Source organism: Tamandua tetradactyla, chromosome 15 (genome assembly GCF_023851605.1).
Source record: "Tamandua tetradactyla isolate mTamTet1 chromosome 15, mTamTet1.pri, whole genome shotgun sequence".
NCBI classification, from domain to species: Eukaryota; Metazoa; Chordata; class Mammalia; order Pilosa; family Myrmecophagidae; genus Tamandua; species Tamandua tetradactyla.
In genome coordinates this window covers 79,033,431-79,059,371 of record NC_135341.1, presented here as the reverse complement: position 1 = coordinate 79,059,371, position 25,941 = coordinate 79,033,431, and the positions used below count along the sequence as shown (strand labels likewise).

At 42.7% G+C, this 25,941-nt stretch overlaps 1 protein-coding gene across 3 annotated transcripts in view; it reads right to left on the bottom strand.

The window, feature by feature from the left end:
• EPHB1 (EPH receptor B1) overlaps positions 1 to 25,941 on the bottom strand; it is a 395,735-nt gene that overhangs the window by 23,191 nt on the left and 346,603 nt on the right. For 2 of the 3 annotated variants that reach the window (XM_077130185.1, XM_077130186.1), the window contains one exon: positions 22,885 to 23,100. In XM_077130185.1, coding sequence (XP_076986300.1) covers positions 22,885 to 23,100 — 216 coding nt within the window. Of the gene's footprint in view, positions 1 to 10,512; positions 11,081 to 12,160; positions 12,231 to 22,884; positions 23,101 to 25,941 lie in introns of those variants that run through there. The other variant, XM_077130187.1, reaches the window with a different exon arrangement.

Below are 25,941 nucleotides of genomic sequence, written 5' to 3'. Positions count from 1 at the left end.
TTTTTAAAACGTCAATATCATAAAAAAACAATTTGTGAAATGTTTCAGATTAAAAGAAACTAAAGAGATATGGCAACTAACTGCAGTATCTGATCCTAAGCTGGATTCCATTTTAGAAGGGAAAAAGTACTAAAAAGGACATTTTTGAGTCAGTTGACAAAATTAGAATAGAAACAGTAGATTAGTTAAAACTATTTTATCAAGGTTGCATTACTGAAGTTGATAACTGTATGATAGTTATGTAAGGGAATATTCATATTCCTAGGAAATATGGAAATGAACACTGAAATATTTAGGGGCAAAGAGCCATGATATATGTAATCTATCTTGCAAGATTTCAGAAAAAAGATTTTAGACAGAGAGTGAGTGTAAGCAAGGGCATACAAGCAAATAATGAAGAAGCACGGTAAAATGATAACCATGGTTGAATGTGGGCAAAGGGTATATATGATGTTGTTTGTATTACTATAATTCTTGAAACTTTTCTGTATGCTTGAAATTATTAAAATATGTTAATGTGCAAATTTTTTGACCCAGACACTTCTCTTCTTGGAATTCATTTTACAGAAATATAATTATATAGCACATACTATAATCTAATGACAAATCAGCACTTCACATAGATTAACTAGATTTAATCCTAGCAAAAACCCTATTAAGGAAAGTGTTTTTATCATCGTCATCACATACAGCTGGAGAAACTGAGGCACACGTAAGTTAAGTAACTCCTTCTCGAGGGCCCACAGCCAGGGAGGTCCAGAGACTGTCCTTAAACACGTTTCGAGGTTGAATCTCTCCCAAGGCTATGCTCAGCCACCCCTTCAAAGCTGTGGCCTCTTAAAGCCCAGAGACCTATTTTCACTATATCCCAGGGGCCCAAAAGGCTCAGAGAATAATCCTCAACCACAAGTCAAAAGACACGCAGGGAAGATCCCAGGCTCCTGGCCTCTGTGCAACGTGAGGAGGAGCCTTTCCACTGGCCATGGTGACCAGGGGGGTTCTGCATCCCAGAAACATCTCAGTATCTCCCAAGGTCTAGAAGACTTTGACCCACCTTGACCCTCCAGGGATGTATTTTACTGTATGCAGCAAAAGATGGATAAAATTAGACCCAGTGGAGGGCAAGTCAAACTAATCCCAGAGTGGAACAGTAATGGAGGCAGAGAGGCAGGAAAAAAGGAGCCAGCATGTTTGTGGACAGAAAGGAGCTTATGTGCCTCCCTCCTCATCCTGCTTTTCCCTCGTTTCCAATGAGGCCCAGACTATTTATACGGAAGGTGTAGATAGAGTGGGGAGGGACGGAGTAAGACCAGGCTTGAAAGGCCATCGCCTAGAATGGCATGAGGAATGTGGAAGAGATGAATATCTTAATATCTTTGGCCAAAGGTCATTCTAGAACTTTCTAGACAATAATCAAAGAGAATGTGATCTTTAAAATGTTATAAAGCTCAAACAGAATTAGGTTGTATTTCCAAGGGGTAACAGGAATTGATTGGCTTAAGAAACTACCATCTGAATATCCCCTTGTCAAAAGGGAGGGCTCTTACTTGTAAGTGTCAAGGTATGCCAAGTGCTGAAGGGCATATCGTGCCTGGAGTTGGAATACATCATTTTACAACCGGGAGAGTAAAGACTGGGTTAGGCAAGAACCATCAATTGATGCAAAAACTGAAATTTTGATGAGGAGCATAACATTTGCATGTCCTAACAGTGTCTTCCCACAGATTGTTCATTTTAAAAAGTTTTGGAATTTTATCCAATTAAAAAGTGAAACAAAAATTCTCCTGTCAATTGATCAGGTGTGTAAAGGAGTTCTCTAATAGACAATGGCATTTCCTTTGTTGTAGCTATTCTTGAATGAGGTCTCCAACGAGGAGAGCCCCAAGACATTTATATCTTGATTTCAGATATAGACAGTAAGTAAAAAATGACATGGACAATCTCCTAGATTTGGAGCTCCTAAGTGCAATAAAATTTCCCTGGACAATTCTTAAAAGACCAAAGCTGGTCATGGTCTATAGAATCTCTTCTAGGCTGGGAAAAGTTTGATTGGGGACAGAAATATCAACTATATGAAATTACTCATTGTCATCATTTTTGATGGTCTATATTTTTAAAATATTGTATCTGTAGTGGCAAAACCCTTGTTTAAGGAAGAAACCTTGGTGAGAAAGCTTAGTAACTAAAACAGGTAAGAGGGGAGCTGTTATGGATGAAATGGGGTGGATGGCCTGGAGCCCAGCTAAGTCTCCCCATCACCCAGCAAGGCCTTGACTCATTCTTGTAAAACTCCAGGACATGATGAGAAGAACACTGACATATCTCACAGATGGCTAGAGAGGCATTCAGAAGACCCACAGATACAGGTTGAACTCATAGCTTCTCCTTCCTTTCATTCACATATATGTTCTGACATAATTATTTTAATTTTGATCTTATTGAAACTCTAAAAGTTTTCCTAATCTCAAATGGTTGGGCCTATTGATGGTTCAAAGATTTATTATGCTTAAATGGAGGGTGTGCTTCCTAAAGGTAACTTAATGGATTCTAATTTCCTACCACAGGCATTTCTGTGATAACGTCATGTTCGCATTTCTAAAAACTCTCATATTCTGCAAAACTGCACAATAAAATAACAAGGCTTATGGGAAAACTACATTTGGAGAAGACCATTCAAAACCTAACAAAAACACAATGATCCCAATTAAAAAAACAGCAGCACAGGTACATGGTAGCCTTCATTTTCACCTAGTGTGTCAGTCAGTGGACACTTCGCAGAAACTTAAACCCTGGATTTTGTACTTCCTCCTTGAAAATGCAGGTTCTGGAGACATTCACATCTCATAGATCAGAAACTGATCAGTTTCATCAAAAAAAAAAGAAAAGAAAATCTCTGTTAAAAAATAAAAATTCAACACAAAGGGAAATGTCTTAGAATTTCTCTCATTTCTACTCTCTGTTTTGCCAGATAACTTAGAGTGGAAATACAGTGGTTCATGAAGACACTAAAATAGCCATTATCTACACTAAAGAAAGACCCTTCTGTCAATGTTCAACTGTCTTCCTAAGGTCTTCTCACCTTGCCAGGGCTTTCTCTTTTTTTTGTACGCTGCATGGCGAGGATCACATTTCATACTTTTTCTATGTACGTATCCTGTTACTGCAGCACCATGTGCCGAATTTTTTTTTTTTTACATGGGCAGGCACCGGGAACCGAACCCAGGTCCTCTGGCATGGCAGGCAAGCATTCTTGCCTGCTGAGCCACCGTGGCCCCATGTGTTGAATTTTGTTTGCTTGTTTGTTTTCCTGTTTGTATTTTGGGGGGAAGCGCATGCACTGGGAATCGAACCCAGGTCTCCCGCATGGTAGGCGAGAATTCAACCACCGAAGTATCCTTGCACCCTCCGGGCTTTCTCTTTAACCGTAAGAAAGCATGTCCCTAATTGCTTCAAAACATAAATATCCTGGGGAAAGATCATCTGAGAAACACAGAACTTTGCAATCATACTGACGTCAATCCCCCCTCATACAATGATCACACATTGAGCAAGTTTATGCCGGAGAAATGCACTGCAGCCGAACACAGCACCTGCTTAGATGGGGCACCTCAGGGGAGGCGAGAGCAAGGGATGCTCATCCAGGACCCACGGGGACCAATAGCTCTCCCGGGCACTTCACATATTTAGTATCGTTTGGTTCTCCTTAATAGTAAAAGGTTCTCTCTCCATTTTAGCCATTAGGAAACAGAGGCTCATGAAGTAAACTACCTCATACAGGTTACATAATGTGTTCGTAGCAGAGCCAGCGTTTAAATTTCTGGCTCACTGCCACCCAAGCTGGTGGTCTTTACATTACGCTGGCTAGTTTTTATACTACTTGCATTGCTAACTGAAAGGAAACAGTACTACCGGCTGCTCTGCTAATTATATTTAGCATGTCATATATTGTTGGAACAGATTCTTGCCTCTCCCAAAATCAGATAAATGTAGGCACTTGACATTCTGCTAATATGTTTTTTTTTTAACATTTCATAAGGCTTCAGAAGTTTATTAAAGAACTTTCGATGCAATAGTTCTCCTTTGGTCTTCACAATCGTCATGTGTAGATTAGGCATAAGTCATTCATTCATTCCATAGATAATGGAGCAGAGCCTTGCAGATAAAGTAACTTACCCCAGTTAACAGCTGGCAGTCAGGACTTAAACCATGTGTTCTGGCTCAAAATTCAAGCCTTTCCTTATAACTATTGAGGGAACCATCCTTCAGAAATCCCTATTGTTAAATCCTGTGCATTGAATTTTCTATCATTAGATCCATTGGAGTTTGTTATGCTACATGACTTGGAATATAGTGAAAATACTGAAAAATAAAACAAGGAAAAGATGTGTTTAGTGTGTGTTTATTGAGGATAATGCTTACTGGTAGGATAATGGAGTTCAAAGACAAATATAGACAAACCAACAAGAAATTAAATAATGGGTTTTCAATGGTGGTGCCTTATTTGCTTACTAAACTAATTTTCTAATATTGAGAACTATTACTGAGTGCTAATTATTATTTTGTACAGCATTTGCAACAGGACAAAGTAACTTAGAAGGAATATTAAGGGATTCCTTCCTATCTCAGGGGCCAAACCTCTGCATTTTAATTTCTCAGGATGTAGGATGTGCAACTGCAAAGCCATAGCATATCATTTCATTAGGGATGTTGGTGTAAAAGCATATGGACTTGCATTGCTTAGCTATTTGATGTGGACTCTCTCTGGGTGTACTGCCATGCTCCATGATCCCTGGAGAGGGTCCAATTCCTTTCTAAAGGAGAAATTTTATAAAAAGATGGGGCCTAAAGTCAGGGTCCCCTGACCATTCCTGGTTGAGTCACAGGCCAGAGCCCTGAGGTGTATGCCCAAAACACGCTCCTCTGATAGACAGAAAGTTGAAAGAAAATGTATCTCAATAAAGCCAGGCACCCATGAAGCTGTTGGGGTCAGCCCCAGGTGCAAGTGGGCTGTGGTTTTGCACTTTCATAGAAAACTCTCGGAGGAGAAGTGAAGAGGAGGTCAGCCTTGTCCTTGTCCCCTGGGTCTCCTCCCCTTGTCTCTTCTCACAGCAGGGCCCCTTGGTAACAAAGGAATAAAGGAATGAAGTCCTCGAAGGTCACTTTGAAAAGATAGACATTGCTGACTGCGAGAAAAAAAACTCCGCCTCCAACAAATGAAAGAGCTGGCCAGGAGAAACGAGCAGCTTGTACTCACGAGCCGAATGCTCGGCTTTGAACTTTTTTTAATGCCCTTTTTTCTTTTTATCAAACCTCCAGACGGCACGTGTTCTATAAGTGAACAATATGAGCAGAAGTCTACAAGGATCATTTCACTGAGAATCTTCTTTTCCTGTTCTTACTCTCTCGCTTTCTCACAGGAAAAGGGGTTGTTTGAATGCTTTTGCAGGAGGATTAAAATAAATTCACCTCTAAAATCCTTCCCACATATTCCCCCTGCAGCTAGAGTATCTGCAGTGAGTGTTAGCAGAGTGGCCTTTGATCAGCTTCTCTCCTGGCCTTTCCCTTCCCCGTGCAGCTCTCTCTGGCTCTTTCCCTTTTACTCCGACTCACTCTTTCTTACTGATCTCACTCCGGGTCTGTAAGCTGCACTATACAAGAGTCTCCTGGCTACCTTCAGATTGCTGGATCCCGCTTTCCCAGAGGAAGTGTAATATGGCCGGTCTTGATAGCGCTGGTTTTGCACTACTTGGGTCTTCAGAAAATCACTCTTGCCCCTGTATGCTGTCAGAGGACTGAACTGAGGCGCCTATTTCCCTTTCATGGGCAAGCACTTTGCCTTACAAAGATGTGCCAGAACCAGAGGGTTTCCATTGCGCGGAAGCTCCGCCCTGTGAAGGGCTATCCCCGGACACTAGGAAGCCTGTTAGCTTGGGGACAGGAGAGGAGAATCTCCACCTTCTGCTAACAATGGATTTGCAGAACTAGGCAGGACAACTTCAAAGTTGCCAAGAACCTCAGGACTGCTCAGGGGCTTCAGGAAGCAGCGCCATCCCTGCTTTTGGACATGTTGGGTCGATTTGCTCTTAGAAGGCAATGTCCTGTGACCACAGCGAGCTGAACAAACAGGGATGATAAACTATTCTTCCTCTTTTTCTTAATTCTTAGGGGCGAGGAGTCCTCAGTGCCACCCTGATTCCTGTATAAATTCCAGACGTGCATAGATACCCTCCACATTGTGGGCCAGCCCTGCATTCTTTAGACTGACTGCCTCCACAGTGCACTTCTGTCCTATAACGGGGTAGGGGTTGGTCTCTGGGCCTTCCAGAGGCGCAAGTGGGCTGTGGTTTTGGGTTAACACATTATCATTTTGTTGGCCTACAACCCCACCCCCAAGCCCCACCCAATGCTAGCCAAGTTGGCCTGTTCTCTCCCCTCTGAGGACATCAGGTATTTTGGGGCCTCCACTCTTCTGACCAGATTTTTCTGGAGACCCTCAGCCTCTGAGCCCTCACAATGTCATCCATCTGTCCATCCATTGATCCTGTGAACAGTTACTGAGTGCCTTTTATGTGCCAAGTTTTAAGCTCATTTTATACCTAACTCATCTGGGAATTCACTTCATCCCCTTTCTCACTCCAGCTAAATGTGATCTCCTCTTTCTCAGAACTTATTGCTCCATTTTTTTTTTATTAAACATCCAATCAGGAAAAATATGCATACGTTTTAATAAATGATCTATAGGACTATTCATGATCAACATATTAAGGTATAAATAAAGTTTAATTTCCTTCTTTAGCAGAGACCTTTTCCTCTTTCAAGAAATCATTGATCTTTGATTGATTGACTCGTTGACTCACATAGGCTGACTCTGGTTGGGCTCTCAGTTGAGAACGTGAAGTCTGGCTTAGCTCCCTCTGCTCGGAATGCTTCAACCCCATGGGGCCCTCACACTTTAATCTGCTATTTCTTCATAGGACTAACAAGCCCGGTCCCTGAAAATTTGTGTCTGGTGTCTTATTCTCAGTTCTCCCCCGTTTCCTATGTCCCTGGAGTCCAGGGGTTAAGAAGCCTTTTCTGGGCCTACTTCGGGCTGCTCCACTGTCCATACACCTGAATGCCAACTCGCCTCTATCTGCCATTTCTGCCAACATCCCCTTTGACCTTCTGCACCAGAGAGCAGCTCCTCCCCGCTCTGTGCTTGAGCACAAGCTCCCCCAGTGCCATGCTCTCCTCCATGCCTCATCCTTCATTGAGGAAGCAGGGTCTGGAAGACTAAGGCCGTGTCCAGGTCTGGGGTGGTTCCCATGAGGTCATACTCTTCCCCTAATTAACTCCTTTCCACCCTTGCGGCTGACACCCAATCTGTCAAGTCAAAAGACCAACCCTACTTAGTAGCCCTGAGAGTCTTGTGATACATGCTTGATAGATGCTTCTCCACCACGGCACCTAACAATTGTCATTGTGCAATTAATTGTACAATTAGTTGTTTAATGCCTATCTTTCCTGCCAGGAAGGTAACTTGAGGTGCTCAGGAACCATCTGTTTTCTTCCCTTCTGTGCTTTGCACAAACTAAGTGCTTAACAAATGCATTGGCAGGGAGAACAGCTCGTAGAGGCACTGCAAGGCCTGACCCCAGGGGGCCGGCCCCTCCAGGGAGATGACCTGCAAATGAGAAGGACTCAGAGTCCAGAGATGTGGTCCGGGGAAAGCTGAGCTGCTCTTTGCTCCAGTCCCCAAGGCTGGGGCTGGCCGCGGGCTCCCGCATTCCATGCTAATCCCACCCATGCTAAAAATACACAGGCCTTCCTAATAATAAGTATGATGAGTCTTTTTCAAAAGGGCATTTCAGTTGGGGCCTGATGTCCCTAACTGAGCGTCTGGTGACAAAGTGACCCGGGGAGAAATATAATAGGAAGGAGGAGACAGAACTGCCTGAAGAATTATTTGAGCAGTGAAACGTGGGGTAGCGTGGCATGTGAATGAGTCTTCTCTTGGCTTAATTAATGCTAGGGAGGAGCTTCCAGGGGACCAGGACCAGGGTTTATTCTGCCTGCAATTAAAGGGTCTTCCCCCCCTTTTCCTTGCTTGTCTCCATTCCTCTCCACTTTTCCATCCACCCAAGAGACAGCTTGTTACCCAAGCTCAATGATTGAAAGAAGAGCGAGAAATCATAATTGGAAAATGGCCACATGAGGGAAGTCACGCATCAGAAGGGGAGGAGAAGTATGATTTAAATGTGAGAAGAGCAGGGAACTGTGGAGATAAGGAAAGCTGGACCTGGGGTCACTGGATGGGAAACCGACGGACCTGTCCCATTTTGAGGATTGAAGATCATAGCTGAGCCGAAAATCTGTCAAGTCAAAAGATCAACCCTACTTAGTAGCAACTTCTTAATATGGTGCAGCAGCAAGGTGAGGCAGAGAGAGCTTTTTCCTGAAAGGACTGTAGGGAGGATTATCTTTGAGATAATTATCTGCTTTCTTTGCTCCTTTTAAGTACTCAGTACGTTACAAGAAAAAAATATCTAAAACAGAGTACTAAAGCAGTCAAACACTTTTCAGCAGTAATGCAAGGAGAAAGGAAGACATCGCTAAGCATCTATTCAGGGTGTTTCTTTTAGTCCATGCATGTTTCTAGGTTCTTAGGAGTACTTCTGTAGGTGTAACCTTGAACTTCCCTGTGTGTCTCTGATTATGCTTTGTGTGTCTGTGTATCTTTACTACACACAAATGTGCGTGTGCCTGCGTGCGTGTTTCTAGTGGGGAGCCACTCACCCTAGGTGTGGGGGTGGGGACAGGGTTTGGAATTCTTCGAGTTTTCCTGTCCTCACCACAGAGTTCCCCAGTTATTTCCCCCAAGAGGCCCCAAACAGTTATTTCCCCCAAGAGGCCCCAAACAGTTATTTCCCCCAAGAGGGCTGTGAAAAGCATGGCTGGCCCCTGGTGGATTGGCAGTTCTGGGCACCTGCGCAAGGGAGATGTGTGTGCCTCCAGCATTGCTGCTTCCAGGCAGCAGTGATAACAGATCTGTGGGACTCCTCTGAAGCTAGGCTGATCAAGGCCTAGAGACCTGTGTAGAAGAGAAGGTGGTCTCAGACTGTCTGCGCTACCCACTTCTGTGCAGGCTGGGGCACAGGGCCTGCTCTGAGGAAGGGAAAGGACCCCTAAGGCTGAGGTTCTGTCCCACCTTGACCTTTTCTTTTAAGGAGCCCTCTCTTTGAAAGACTTCTGAACAAGTTTCCCTGGAAAGAAAAGAATTCCCCATTTCAGGTTTGGCTTACTCCACCAGGGGTCCTGAACTACTTATTTTCTTTAAAACTGTATTTACTTATAAAAGAAAGTAGCTGGAAAATGCAACACAAGAAAACCCTCTTTGGATTCAGCCCCAGTTGACTGAGCAGCCAATTCTCTGATGATAACCATGTGACAAGGAACATGTCTGAGTATTCATTTGTAGGTTTGGTGTCTATGGTATAGAAGAATCTAAAGGATGTTCCCAGCTCTTAATCCCATCTCTGTGATCCCCAGGTAATCAGCTTTTGCTTTAAAAATTTTTTTTTCAGAGCTGATTGGTGGAGAATGGTTCAGACTCTGGGAAGTTGGTTATTATGGGGACAAAAGTGGCAGGACCAGAATGAAGTCGTGGGAGCAGATGCGGGTTGGGCTCTGTGGTAGGGACACCCACCGGGACCACCTCCTCGGACAGAGGTGATGGCATGGAAGAGCATCAAGGGAGCTGGGCCAGGGGTGCAGGACTGCCAGGCTGTGCAACCCCCCCAGTGCCCACGTGCAGTGCCCGGACCTGCACTGACCCCCTGGGTTTGGGGATAAAGGGGGAGTTCTAACATGACATTTCCCCCCTAGTCTAACAGGATGGGAACTCAGTGTCAGATTTACTTAGAATTTTGAAAAATAAGATAATTGACATTACTTGAAACAGAAATTTGTAAATTAAAATTTATGCTCCCTAAAATAGTTTCAATTTAGTGGTTCTCCAACTTTGGTTTGGGACTGTGAGTGTCAGCATCTGGGAACTGGTTAGAAATGCAAATTCCTGGGCCCTGCTCCAGGCCTCCAAATCAGACCCTCTGGAGGCTGGAGTTTGTGTTTCATCAGCCGTACAAGTGAAGCGTGAGAACCAGTGGTCTCAAATGGAGCCCAGTCATCTTAGTAGCCCTTTCCCCTCCTCTCTGCTGAGAAATTTATTTTAAAATTCTTCGGTGAGACTGTACCTGGGCCCTCAATTTTCCTTTGTGAATATCAGCTTCTCCTGGACTTCTAGAGATGCTCTGCTTTATTGTTTTCTGTTTTGGGGGAACTAGGAAGAGGGGAAAAGCATAGAGTCTTGTTTTTTACCAATTAACCTTGATACAGTGTCTCTTGCCACATGGTAGGGATTCTGAGAGACTGGAAAACACCAGTGAGACATCTACAACAATCAAATAAGCTGCAAACAGGGCACAGGTAGAGGTTGTTACCAATTTATCACATGGTTGTTGTTTTTTCCCTTAAAGCTTTTATTTTGAAATAATTTCACTTACAAGACAGTTGTAAAAACAATACAAAACCCATACAGAGAACTGCAACCTATACCCAGATACCCAGAACCACCAATTTTAACATTTTGCCACATTTGCCATTGCTGTATCATTCTATCCTTATCTATCTGTCCATCCATCCATGCATGCATGCATCTATCCAACTACATATCTAACCACCTGTCTAATCTATCCAGTATCTATCGCCTGTTTATCTACCTATCTAATCTGTCTGTAATCTATCTTTATATCCATTTTTTAAACATTTGAGAGTAGTTTGTATACATCATGCTCCTTGAACACTTAACACTTCCACGTACATTTTCTAATAATAAGAATATTCATTTATGTAACCACCTAAAATACAGTTATCAAGTTCAAGAAATGTAACTTTGATATAAGGCTTACAGTCTTAATTCTAATTTTTTCACATGTCCCAATAATGTCCTTTTGAGCCTTTTCTCTTCCATTATTAGATTCCGTTCAGGATCATGCATTGCATTTAATTGTCATTTTCTCTTTAGTTGCTCCTTTGTTTTCAACTGTGGAAATGATTATATACAATATAAATGCTCTCATTTCAGCCACTCCCAAGCACACAGTTCAATGGGATTAATCATATTCACAATATTGCACTATCCTCACTACCATCCACTGCCAAAGCTTCCCCTTCACCTCAAAGAGAAACCCTACACTCATTGTGCATTAAGTCCCCAGTCCCCTCCTTCCTGAGCCCTCATGACTTGAACTCTCCTTTCTGTCTCTATGGGTTTATACAGTCTAGCTATTTCATATAAGTGGAATCATACAGTATCTGTCCCTTTGTGTCTGACTTATTTTATTGATTGTGATGTCCTCTAGGTTCTTCCATGTAGTGAATGCATCAGAACTTCATTCTTTTTAAGGCTCATTAATATTCCATTGTATGTTGTGCCGGTTTGAAAGGATTTATGTACCCTAGAAATGCCATGTTTCAATCCTAATCAGTCTTGTGGGAGCAACTGTTTCTTCCAATCCCCATTCAGTACCACAGGTTGGAGACTTGATTAGGTTATCTCCACGGAGATGTGACTCACCCAGTTGTGAGTATTAGCTTTTTAATAGAGGGAGATGGGACTCCACCCATTCCAGGTGGGTCTTGATTACTTTACTGGAATCCTTTAAAAGAGGAAGTATTTTGGAGAAAGTTCGAGAATGATGAGAGCAGCAGAGACACAGGAGCTACAGAGTCTACCAGCCAGCGACCTTTGGAAATGAAGGAGAATGCCCCTGGGGAAGCTTCATGAAGCAGGGGGCCTGGAGATGAAACTAGCAGATGTCGCTATTTTAATTTGGACATTTTTATAGACTTGCTTTAACTGAGCTATTTTCTGGGCCTTAGGATTGTTAACTAGCAACTTACTAAATTCCCCTTTTTAAAAGCCGTTCTGTTTCTGATATATTGCATTGTGACAGCAAGCAAATTAGAACATATGTAAATACCACATTTTGTTAATCTATTCATCTGCTGATGGACATTTGCGTTGCTTTTACCTTTTGGCTGTTGTGAATAATGCTGCAGTGGACATCGATATACAAGTATCTGTTTCAGTCCCTCCTTTTAGTTCTTTGGGGATACATACCTAGAAGTAGGGTTGCCAGGTCACATGAGAGTTCTCTGTTTAACATCACATAGGTTCTTACAGATTCCATCTATGGATGAGGAGACCAAGTTCATAGAGCTATAAGTAGCAGAACCAGGATTTGTTTAAGCCCAAATCCTGCCTTCTTCCTACCATGTGACATCAGAGTAGGAGAGGAATTTCAAGAAAGGGTCTTTTAGCCCCCTTCCCAGCCCACATTGCTGCACACAGGACTCTACCTGGCAGCATGTCATAGAAAGAAGCCCAATTTTTGTGTGTGTGTGTGTGTGGAAGGAAAGGTCCTCCTTATTCCACCATGGACTATGTGGCTATAATGAAACATTTCTCCTAGAAGCACAGTGAGGATGGATGTTACATCTGAGACAATCATTTGTGAGTTAATTGGAGGTGGAGGGATGACACAGGAGGCTGCCAACATCATGACTTTGGAGGACTGAGATTCATCCCTGGGGAACAAAGCCCTCTGCAAAGCACAGGCAGGCCAGGCCCTGCTTTCTCCCAGCTGGTTCACAATGGGCCATGGGGACAGGTGATCAAGGATTCCCCTGCGGGAGAGGCTGCCCGTTGTTCCATGGAGAGGATGGCCTTTCATGCATAGTGCCCCAAAACAGCACAGGAAATGGGGCTGAGGCAGATGACCAGGTTCTAAAGGAGGCAGTACTGCTGCGCCATTCCCGAGCAGGTCCAGTATGTCAATGTGAGGACCGGGGAGGGGAGCAGTGACAAGCAGGGCAGGCTGTGAAGAAGAGTCAACAAAGGGACTATAATCAAGGAAGAACAAGAGTCATGGCTGGCAAGTTGCCTGAGAAGAAGCCATGTGCCTCCCGCCAAGAGGGGCCGGTGCCCAAGAAGCAGCCCTATTTGAGGTTCACATAGGGGGACAGAAGCAGAGCAGAGAACATCAGCCAACTTTAGAGAGAGGAAGCAAAGAGGAGGAGGAGGATGGGCTGGCTTGGAAGGAAGTGAGTCTCAGAAGCAACAGAAACACAGGGTGTGAGGGAGCCTGGAGCTTGAGACAAGAGGAAAGAATGCAAGAGGAGTCAAAGCAGAAGAAGCTGAGGGAGATCAGAGGCTCCTTGATGCCTTCATGCAATTCATGATTAAAAAGGGAGGCCTGCGGGGAGCAGGGCTGTGTAGAGGGCACTGAGCAAGACTGGCAACATCTTAGAAAGACAGCCTGGGGCTCTGAAGGATGCATAAGTTGACAGTACTTTAGAGGAAGGAACCTGACTGAATATTAAGAAGGGAAGGGTTTGCTCACAGAGGGACTGGATGAGTCCTCTTCCTACTGATCAGAAGAGAAAAGAAGCCATCCTGGAGTAGAGCTTTTGATTTAACTGGCATAAAGCAGCTGTTCAGAGATTAATAGGTTCCTGTTGGGGCTCTGTCTACAAACATGAGTTGTTAAGTGGTAAAGATCAGGCTTGTAAATGTTTCTATGAGACCTAAATGTGAAGAGTTAATCAAAGATGTGGCACCTTCCAGGTATGTGTGTATCTTTTTTTTTCCCTCTTGGTATCAGGAGACAGGACCAGTAATAACCAGAATATGGTCTTCGAGGTCAAATATCAAAAACTGATCTGTAACACAAGTATGGTAAGGTTCATTTGAACATGCATAATAATGTTCTGAGATATACTTGCCACAAGTAAAACTGTGCAAATTGTACAGGATTTCAGTGCTTAGCCAAGCTCATTCACTTGTCCCTCATAGAGGAATGGAGAGTCAGCAGCAGTTCAGAACCCTTTCACAATTTAGTGGGTTTAATCTAAGCATAAGAAAGCAGGAATGAACAAATTCTACTGCTCATTATAAAAGCCTGGTGTGAAAGATATGCTCCAGGGGCTAAAAATAGCAATTCAAAATGGAGAAGGAAGACCTGGGGAAAAATGTGGTAGAGAATTAAGAGAGTAAGACTTGAAGGCTGAGGGTCTAGTAGGAAAATCTAGAAAAGTATAATAGCTATTAGTAAGGACTTCACTTATAAAGTAAAAGCAGGCATATTAGAAGATGATGATTTTAAAAAGATCTTGAAAAAAGCACAGGAAATAGGGAATTAAGATGGAGCAGAGAGATCTTAGGGAGTGTTCTATGGAAATGCCAGTTACAGGTAAGAGACGGAAGGTTTCACTCTTGGTATGGAGGAGTACACTTCTAACAAACCAATTCTCCAGCCAATAACATCAAAATACAAAAAACGAAGCCACCTGAAGGTTCTGGAAATTGAACAGCACAGGTGAGTTCTACCTTTTAAGGCTTTGTCCTGGGGCAGTCAGTCACTGCAATTTGCCCAGTATCTAAAGCTCCAATAGAAAAACCACCAGCTTTCTGGCTGGAGGAACCAAGGGAAGGAGTCCAGGGTAATCAGGGCTGCTGGAGGGTGTGTGAATTTTGGGAACCTTGAAATAAGAAATCCAGGAAAGGGGAAACCCAAATTCTGTGTATAAACTCTGCCAATTGTCTGGCTAATGTATGAGAAAGACTGAAAACCATCAGAAATGAGTAGTTGTAGCCCACAACAGACATGACAGAGTTTCTAGTTTTAGTCTAACAAGTTAATTGCCTGTTTCAAAACAAAAATATTAACACATTTGGGAGAAATCTAACAAACAGTTTCTATGTAGTAACGTTCACAATATACTGTACATAATCCAGAATTACAAGATATGCAAAGAACCAGGGAAATGTGATCCATTTTCAAGTAAAGACAATCAAAAGATACCCAACCCAAGATAATCCAGATGCTGGAATTATTAAATAAAGACTTTAAAGCAGCTAGTAAAGCTCTGCTCAATGAGGTAAAGAAAAGTATGCTTATGGTGAATAACCTCATAGGACATTTCAGCTGAGCAAAAGAAAGTACGAAGAAGGACTGATTGGAGATTTCAGAAATAAAAAATCATGGGGGGGGGGGGGTACTCGATATCTGAAAGAAGATGACAAAGGAAAGAATCAATGGACTTGGAGATAGATCAATAGAAATACTATCTAGAGAAGAGAGAGAAAAAGTTAAAAAAAAAATAGAACAGAGCCTCTGAAACCTGTGAGATACTGTCAGAAGTTCTATATATGAGTAATTGTAGTCCTGGAAGAAAAGCAAATGTAATAGAAAACAACATTGAAGAATTATGGCCCAAAGCTTCCTAAGTATGCTCAGAGATATAACTTTACATATTTAAGAAGCTTAGAGAAACTCACATGCCCAGGCACATCGTCGTCAAGATAAAAACCAAAGATAAGGAGAAAATCTTGAAAGAAATCAGAGAAAAGGGACACATTATATACAAGGGAATGATGAGAATCATTTGAATAACTGTCAAACTTCTTATCAGAAATTATGGTTGACAGAAGGCAATACAACAACATCTTAAAAGTGTTAAAAAAAACACACAATTGTCAGTCCAGCAAAAATATCCCTCAGGCATGAATACAAAATATAGCCACTTGTTTGATAACGGAAAACTATGAGAATTTATTGCCAGAAGATCTGTATGATGAGAAATGCTAATGAAAGTTCATCTGGCTGAAGTCATGATACCAGAAGTAAACTTAGATCTTTGGGAATGAAGGAGTGTCATGGTCAGGTTCATGTGTCAACTTGGCCAGGTGGTTGTGCCCGTTTGTCTGGTTGGCAGGTGCTGGCCTGTCTGTTGCTATGAGGACATTTCATAGAATTAAATCATGATCATGTTGGCTGTATCCATAGCTCATTCAAGTTGTAATCAGCCAAGGGGAGTGTCTACTGCAAAAAGTGATGCTTAATCTCATCCCTGGAAGCCTTTTAAGGAGGATTCAGAAGAGACAGTTTCTCTTTCTGCTTTGGCCGGTGAGCCTCTCCTGTGGAGTTCGTCCAGACCCTCCACTGGAGTCTTCAACTTCACAGCCTGCTTTATGGATTTTGGACTCTACGTTCACATGGTTACATGAGACACTTATATAAATTTTATATTTATGGATATTTCCTGCTAATTCTGTTTCTCTAGAGAACCCTAGCTAATACAAAGGAGTAAGACAAATGGGAACTATTTTGAGTTAATATTAAAAAATTCTATTTAATTTCTTTAAAATACTTATGACTATTTGAGGCAAAAATCGTAACACTGTCTTATGGGGCTTTTAATGTAGGTATCTATAACACATATGGCAACTAAAATGCATGTGGCAGCAGGGCCGAAGGAGTAAATGGCCTTATGTGATAGCATGATTTTTACATTTTAGGTGAGGTGGTACATTAGCCCTAGCAGACTGTGAACAATTAAGGATACATATTGTAATCCCAGAGTAACCATGAGAAAAAAATGCAAAGAATTATAGCTAAAAAGTCAATAGGTAAATTAAATTAAAGTAGTTAAAGCCTACTTCCTGTCTCTGCCTGAAACTGGGGCAGGGAGGGGCACAATGTGGCCTGGCTCCTGTGAGCATCGCCCCAAAAGCCAGTAGAACCAGCTGGCAAAGATGACGGTTGACTTGGATTCTAGTTAACCCTTTTCTGGGCCTTTGGGGGGGAAGGAGAAAAAATAAGGGCAGAGAACAGGCTTTCTAGGACATTCACTAACGATGAAAGTTGTAGTAGGACCAGGGAGGGGAGTGTCCAGCTCACTGTGGGGTAGGAGAGGGAGCCATGGGCACTGGACTGTAGGGCCAAAGCTGCCACCAGCAAGCTGTGTGACCTCAAGTAACTCATTTGACCACCCTGGGCCTAGGATGAAGGGATTAGATTTACAGAAAATTCTTAGAAATTGCCTTTCTGGAGGAAGGGGACAATTGGATAGCCACCATTCCTAACTTATAACTTCCTGTATTGCTAAATGTCTAGCTCTTTCAGGATCAGAATAAGACCCTTTTCTATTCCCTCACTATCCTCTGGCCAAGTTAATACCCACCATTTTGATCCCTGTTTTTATGCCAAGGGCTCCTAAATATTCATCTCCAGCTATACCTCTCCTCCATGCTCTAACCCGTATCTCCAACTTCCCATTTTGCAGCTCTATTTAACTTATTCTACCAGCACATAAGAACCAAAATGTTCTAAACCAGCGCTTCTCAAACTGTGGCCAGTATCAGAATTACCTGGGAAATCTTGATAAAAACGCAAAGGCCCAGACCCTATTACTTCAATGAACCTATGCCTTGTGTTCTTTATTAGCTCTTCAGGTAAATCTGACACCCACCAAAATTTGAGATATTCTGTTCTAAACTAAACCCACAATCTACTCCCTATCCTACTTCTCCAACCAGTTCTCGCTGAGAATGTTGCCACCATCACCCAGAAGCACAGGTCAGATCCCTGGGTGTCATCCTCGGACCTCTGCCACCCTCATCGAGAAGGGCCATTCACTATGGAATTCTTTCCGAGGAACTCCATCGACCCTTTGGGTTTCATTCATTGCATTCCACTCTCATTGCCCAGAGCCTCTCAAAGCATCATCCTGCTTTCACTACCGCCTCTTCCCTCTCCCACCCACTTCCACTCTGCAGCCAGGGTAAATGTTTTGTAAAAAGATTTTATTTTGAGACAGTTTCAAATCTGAAGAAAAGCTGCAAGAACAGTACAAAGACATTCTGTACACTCTTCGCTCAGATACCCCATTCCAAGTTTCAACACTAGTCCCCCAAATGTCCCATATTGGGTCACATGTCACACCCAGTTATCATGCCCCTCTAACCTCCTTCAGTCAAGAATGTTTCTCAGCCTCTTTGACTTTCATGACATTGGCATTTTCAAAGATCACAGGCCAGGCATTTTATAAAATGCACTTCAATTTCAGTTAATCTGGTATTTTCTCTGAATGAAACCTAGGCTACGCATTTCAAACAGAGCATCACAAATGCTGCGTTCTTTTCATTTCATCTTGTATAGTGGCACACAATGTCTATTTGTCCTGTTATCAGTTATGTGAACCTTAATCACTTGATTCAGATGGTATCTTCCAGGTTTTTCCTTTGAAAAGTTACTTTCTTCTTTATAATAAACAAATCTTTTGGATGGAGATACTTTTAGATTATGTAAAATCTCATTTCTCTCCCCACCTTCACCTCAAATTTTAGCATCCATCAAAGATTTTTATCCTATTAACCTGATGATTAGAAAATAGTGATTTTTCTAATAACATTATTTCTTCCACTTACAGGAGAAAATTTTATCTTCCCTCTATTTAGTTATTAATTTATATAATTATATCAGTGTGAACTCATTAGTGTCTATTTTAGTCAATAGATTGCTGTCTGTTACTAACATTAATTATTTTGATGCTCAAGTTATCCCAGATTTGGATACTGGGAACCCCTTCAAGCTGCTTCCTGTGTTCTTCTGCCACGTCCTCAACATTCTTTGAGCATTTTCTTACTTTCTGGCACAAAAAGATGTATTGGGATCATCTCGTACTTTTCCTCTCCAAATCCTGGGAATCATGTATTTCTCTAACCAATCTTGGTTTCTTTTGGTGGAGAAGCGTATATATGGAAACCAAGGTCTAGGTGCTGGGTGGACTCACTGCTACGTGGGTGCTATTGCTTAGAGGTGCTCTGAGCCTATATTCATGCCTCCGTCTCTCTCTATTGAAAACCCTAAGCTCACACCAATATCTGCAATTCCAGTTCAACGTCACAATATTTGCTCTAGCGTTCATCCTTTCCATATCCGTACCTTCATTTCCAACAGCAAAAAACCCTGGCTCCCATTATCCCCAATATATTTCTGATCAATCCCCCTGCTTACAGCTAATCTCCTCATCCTGCTGGGCTGCCGCACCACACACGGCCGGCTCCTGCTAAGCTTTCCTCCCTTGCTCAGGACACCTTCCTGGTCTTTTGAGAAGGTGTGAAAGAAGAAAGCCAAGGAATATTTTTAAAGTAGGGAAGGAAAGGGGAAAAAAAAACAGGTAATTTTTCTAAAATGCAAACACATCACCTTCTACACACACACACACACACACACACACACACACACACACACACACACACACAGCCCTTAGATGGCTTCCCAGTGCTCTAAAGTCTGGGGGTCTCTGCATGAAGTAGCTGCTGACCTCTTGGCCTTATCTCATGCCAATTTCCCTAACTTTCCCCAGCCAAGCACAGGGTCCCCCTCTCAGCTTCTTTAATCTTCCATCTTCCCTCTTGTACACACTGCTTTTCCATCTCCAGTGTTCTAAACTGCCCATTCATTTGGTTGACTTAATCTTCAAATCACAGTTGGAGCACCATCTCCTCCCTGGGAAGCCCTCCTTAATTTCCCTAGACACAGTCAGGCTATTTTGTATTTTGTTGTTTTATTCATGCTCTCACAGAACACACTGGCCTTATGTTAGCTGGTAATTTTACACTCACTGTGTCTGTATCTGATGGATGCCCTCTTTCCACACTCAGCTGCGAGCTGTGTGGGAGCAGCAAGGATGTCCCCTTTTTGTCACCAGCTTCCAGCTCAGTACTGGCATATAGTAGATGCTCAGTAAGTATGCGTCACATGAATAAATTACTCGGATTTTTGCAGGCATAAATTGTTTAATCAGCAAACATAATTTTCTCCATTTTGTTTAATTTTCTCTATTTTGAAATAAAGTTAAAGTATGGAGAAACATGATAAATATCATGTTTGGTGAGTATATGACTGTGAAGGGAACTGAAAGCTCTTAGGTTTAGAAGTATATAAGCTTTATCATTTACAAGAAAAAATTACGAAACCATGACAAATGATTTAAATAACTTACAGAAGGAAAATAATGTGGACAAACATTTAAACATATAGTTGGCTCACATCATCATTTAGGTAATTCAGGCTCACTAAAATTTTAGTTGAATTCAACATACAAAAGTATGTGTGTTCGTGAATTTGTGCTTTGAAACTGGACAAAGTGATTTTAAACTTCATGTGAAAGAAAAAATATTTGGGAACAGTCAAGACTTTTTTTTTTTTTCTAAAGAATGATGAAATAATGAAAGAGACCTCACCAGATCATAAAACATTCACTACTGTTATTATTCTCAGAACAATATGCTTGGGCACAAGAATAACTAAATAAATCAATGGAGCAGAAAATAGAATCAAAATATCGTTCAAGTATATGAAAGAACTTAATACATGGCAAGTATGACACATAATTTAATGAAAAATGAACAATATATTTTATAACTGCTGTTGCCATAATTGTCGATTCACCTGGATGAAAACAGGGTAAGAATATATTTCCCAATGCATATTTAAAACTCAATTGCAGAATAGCCCTGGTGTCTATCAACAAGAGAATGGATAAATAATGGAATATTACTCAGCCATACACAGAAACAAACTTCAGCTGTGCACAACAACGGGGATAGACCTAACACACATAATGATAAGCAAAGCAGCCAGGCACAAAAGTGCATATGCTGTACGATTCCCCTTATATAAAGCTGTAGAACAGGCAAAATTAATTGTGGTCGACAAGAGCAGAACAGTGGATGCCTCAGGGTGTAGCTGAGAACTGACTGTGAAGGGACAGGAAGAACTTTCTGGTGTGATGGCAACATTCTGTATCTTGACAGGAAATTTGGGTTACACAGTCATATGCATTTGTTAAAACTCAGGACTCATGCACTTCATGGTTCATGATTTTGATCTTTAAAAAAAGAATAGCAAAGAAGTATTTCACTCTCAGCGCTCAGAGAACGCATTAAAAAATGAGATAGATTGACGAGTGGATAAAAGGATGGTTAGTTATATGATAAAATAAATACAGCAAAAAGTTAATTCTATACTCTAGATGGCGGGCATGTGGCTGTTCTCTGCACGATTCTATCAAATTCTCTCCGTATTTGAAATTTCTCATAAGAAAATGTTGGGAAAAATAAATAAATTCAGGTATACTAAACATCTAAATATAGAACAAAACAAAAAACATAAATAGTACAGGAAACTTCAAGAAACATTTTATAACCTTGGAATGAAGAGAACTTTAAAAGCAAACTAGCAAATTCAAGGAAACAGAGGAAAATTATATTTTTGATGATATAAATATTCACCACTTTTGCAAGCCAAAGGACTTCATAAACAATATCAAAAGAACAGATTGTGAGGGGGAAACCCGATAGTATCACAGGTGGAAGACAAAGGTTTAACGTTCCTAATATTAAATGACCTTTTATAAATTTCTAAGAAAGCAACAACTCCATAGAAAAATAGGTAAAGATATGCTTAGAAAATTAACAGAGTAGGAAACATGAATCTCAGTATTTGTGTGAAAAGACACGAATAACGCCTCTAGCAGTCAGCTGAAAATGCCAATTAAAACATAATGAGGTACCATTTTTCATTCTTGGATTGGCAAAATTTCAAAGACTGATCACACCCAGTGCTGAGGGTGCTGGGAAATGGGCACCCATTCATCCCTGGTGACGTGCACATTTACAAACTTTTGGAAAAGCAATCTGACAATGAGAACCTGCAGGACAAAACAGCAGACACTGACTAGTGGGCATAATAGGAGCTCGATTTTACAAAATGAAATATTTCAAATTTTTTAACAAAGAGAACAGTATGGCAGGATATTCACTTTACTGTTGAAACAGCAGCTTCCAGGCAGGAGCTGGCAAACTGGCCTGCAGGCTAAACCCTTATGACTGCCTGCTTTCTTTAAAGTCCCTCCAGCTAAGAATGGTTTTTACCTTTTTAAATGGTTACATTTTAAATGGTCTTATAAGTGTCTACATAATGTCTTCAATTTTGCCTCTAGGTCTGTAAGGTCTAAAATATTTACTGCCTGGTCCTTTAAGAAAAAGTTCACACACTCCTGCTACAACGGATCTGTAGTTTGTTATTTATTCTTTTCCTTTAACCTTCCATATTGTTTTTAGGTTTATAATAATCATGCATTATCACTTTGGAGGTTTCTGGGAAGACAAGAGGAAGCAGGGAGACCAGTTAGGAAATACTTTAACAGACCAGGTGAGAAAGGATGATGCTCTGGAATAGGGCGGTGGAAGTGGGTTGGAAGGAGGGCGAGATTTTATAAGAGGTGAAGCTGCAGAGCCACTCGGAGATCGGGTATGGTCAATGAGGCTTAGGGTGAAACGAAGGATGAGTCTTAGGTATCAGGCATTAGGTGAGTGGTACCAACTAACTGAGATGGAGAGACTGGGAAGGGGCCGCTGGAGATGGAATCAAGAGCTCCATCTTGGACCTATTAAGTTTGAGGAGCTGGTGAAAGTTCTTAATGAAATTGCGTGACCTAGGCTGTGGGATATTCACAATTAAGGCTGCTTGGGGAGGGGGTGGTGGCTGAGCAGGAAAAAGAAATTTAAGAGAAGTCATCAAATAGATGGAAGCAGTACAGGAGCAGAAGAGAAGGGAACCCCAGAACTCACCCGTGGTGGCACAGTGCCCCACCTGACATGCCTGTAGTCTGCCCCCTGCAGACAGATATCTCTGGTCTCACTTTCCAACTCTCTGGATTCCCCCCAAATCATCTTTTGAAAAGTTTCTTCTAACTGGCCAAGGAACCCCATGGCTTCAGAGCAGGCACTGACACGTCCTCACAACCCGAGTCCAGCTGCTTGCCTTGACGGTCAGATGCAGCTGTCCCTCCGGGGTGGATGGTTACCGCAGCCCTTGGTTCCCCCACAGAGGGATGGGAACAGATTCTGGTCCCCGCCACAGGTCCCCAGACACCTGCAACCATCTTTTATGTGTGTCTTGTGTTTACCTGAGAATAGCAACAAGGACTCACCAAGGAGCTGGTGTAGGTGGGGTCTGAAGTGTCATCCTGGAGGTAGCGAGAAAGGCCGAAGTCGGACACCTTGCACACCAGGTTACTGTTGACCAGAATATTCCTGGCGGCCAGGTCCCGGTGCACGTAATTCATCTCGGCCAGGTACTTCATGCCAGCGGCGATGCCCCTGAGCATACCCACCAGTTGGATCACTGTGAACTGCCCATCATTTTGCTGTAAGGAGACACAGAGGGCATCGGGATCATGGTGGGCTTCGGTGGCTAAGCTTCAGGAGCTGAAGGGACACGGCCCCACTGCTCAGTAGCCTCTGGCAGTGCCAGGCCAGACCCCTCACTGCTCCCCCACCCTACATTCCCATCGTCATCTCTGTCCTCAAATGCCCTGCTCTCTTCTCTTGGTTGAGCCTGAAGAAGATTCATCTCCAAATTACATCCCTAACCCAGTACTCCTCTCCATTGCCACAGCTACCGTTCTGACCAAGTCACAGTCATCAATCACCTGTAACAGCCTCCCGCACCTGCCCCCACCACAATCCATTTTCTACATGGCAACCAGAGCGATCGCTTTAAAACATAAATCAGGTACTGTCACTCCCTGGCTTAAAACTCTTAAATGGCCTTCCGTTGCATTAAGGACTCTCCAAACTCCTTAGCATGGCCCGCACAAGCCCACGGGATCAGGACTTGCCTCAACTGGAGCCACGGACCCCTCACGCCTACACTCAAGCCTCAGTCACTGACTTTTCATTCCTCCCCAGAGCCAAGCTCATCCTGCTGCAGGTGATACCTGTGCCTGGAGGGCTTCTCCCCCACAATCAACACTACTTGTCTTAAATGTCACTTCCTCAGAGAAGCCTTCTCTGTGACTACTCTCTTCTCACAAAGATAATTAGCATCTTCTTGCTACTTTCAATATATTCCCTCAATTTTCTTCTCTGGACATACGAACATTTCAGTCGTACGTGTCTAAGTCCATCTCTGCTGCCCAACTCGAGCTCTTTGAGGGCCTTTCTCTCATCACTACCGCAGTCTTCTCAGTGCATGAATGATTATTACATCACTTCCGGTTTCCAAAATTAGTTGAAATACATCTTTCTTGTGCAATCCTGGTACCATAAGCCTCTACACTGGGGTTGGGATGGCCACACCCAATGGGGCGTGAGAAGCTCACTGCACAGCGTCATGCATGTGGGCCGTCCTAGGGAACGCAAGTTGCTGCTGCCCCTTCTCACACCAAGCTGCAGCGCTGCCCTCTCTCCAGGTGTTGGTGGGCTCACATTGTCTCGGGTGCATGCCCTCCTTGCTGGTTCCATGATGATTCACAGAATGAGCCTGCACCTTCCTTCTGCCTCCTCAAAGCTCCCATGGCTTGGCTCTGTGCACATGGGCCCACTTGGTGAACCTTGAGACCAGCCTGCCTAGGACACGTTTCCCCATCTGCTACCCAAGGGGCTGTTAGTAGAGCACTGCCCAGCACTGAAGTGCTCCAAGTGTGTGTGTGGGGGGGGGGGGGGTTGGAGGAGGCAGGACACCAGGGTCTTAGTTTAGTTACTGAGGAACACAAGCCTTGGGCAAGCCAGCCATGCTCTCTGTCCCAGGGTCCTCATGTGAAATGCAGAAAACAAAGACACTGTGAGGGTCTCCCATTTATTGAGCACCTACTGTCTGCTAGATCTTATAAAATGCATGCATGTTCAATATCTCATTTAAATATGTGTCACATCATTTATGCATGTGAACCTGCAAAAGCATTTTCTCCATAAAAATAAGGAAAGCTAAAAGACCTATTACAACAATATCCTGTTTGTTAGAGAAAACATTAACAATCGAAATATCTAACAATGATAACATTAATTGTTGACAATTCTTTTCCTTGTGCAAGATGGCAAGCCAGCCCCTGTTCACCTGAAGGAGGAGACAAGCTAACACGTCTCCACTCCTTTCTGAGACCCTGCCAGAGGGAGGCTCTACCAGGGTTTGACATTCCCAAGTTCCAGGTTATTTTGGAATCAAATCTTCAACCATCCTCAAGCCCACCCCAAATGGTTTCCTTGTAATGTTTTCTCCTATCCAATTCCGAAAAGAAAGTGTGCTCAGAGCTGCTTTTTGGAAACTCTAACTGGCTTTCAGCACATGTTGCCCATCTGTGAGAGCTGGAAGTGCAGTGAGTGATGTGAATCCTTCTTCTCACTAATGAACCTCAATCAACACCTTCTCCTGAAGTTCGCCAGGCTTTTGCTAGCACCGTTATTTTTTCTGCAAGTATGTCTCTGTGGATTTGCCTCTGTGGAGACTTCTGCATATTACAAAAATATATCTCAGCCTCAAGTCACATGGGCTGCATTTTTTTCCAATTCAGTTACTTCCACTCTGTAAGTGTAGACAACAATGTGGTTAAAAATAAATACATTTTGGGGAGGGCATTGTTGGGGGCCATAAAAAGCTCCAAGAAGAAGCATATGTGACAATGTGCCTGTGTTTCTGCATTAAGTCGTTATGTCACAAAGCATGGAGCTGCTTTATTATAAGATATGTTTTTAAACTTTTATCAGTCCCGCTATTTCTTCCTATGGTCAACTGAGGCCAAGAAATGGTTAAAAGTCCAGGCTTTGGAGCCAGACAGACTCCGGCTGGACCCAGGCTCTGCTGCTCACTAGCTGTATGACCTTGGACAAGTAATTTAAACTTCAGAGCAGGGATTGCCACATCTGTTAAATAAGAACATAGTGTCCAATCTCCATGGGGTTTTGCTGGGGATTAAAAGAGATTATAATGTGAAAGCATTTAGCTCAATGCCTTGGGAACACCTAGGCAGCAGTGATCACTCTAGTACTGCAAGTCAGCTTGCTCATGTAGCTCAGACACGTCCTGAGGATGACTGAGGGCTCTGGGATCAGAACTGTGGGTTCCCCATACCTTCCTGGGGGTGTCTGGGAGACATCCTAGAATCTTAGGATCACTGGTCCTTGAGAGCCGGGTTCCAACATATTCTGAGCTCATCAGATCAGCATCTGTAGACCCCCAGGCTACCATACCAAAGATTGGGGCCTAATGA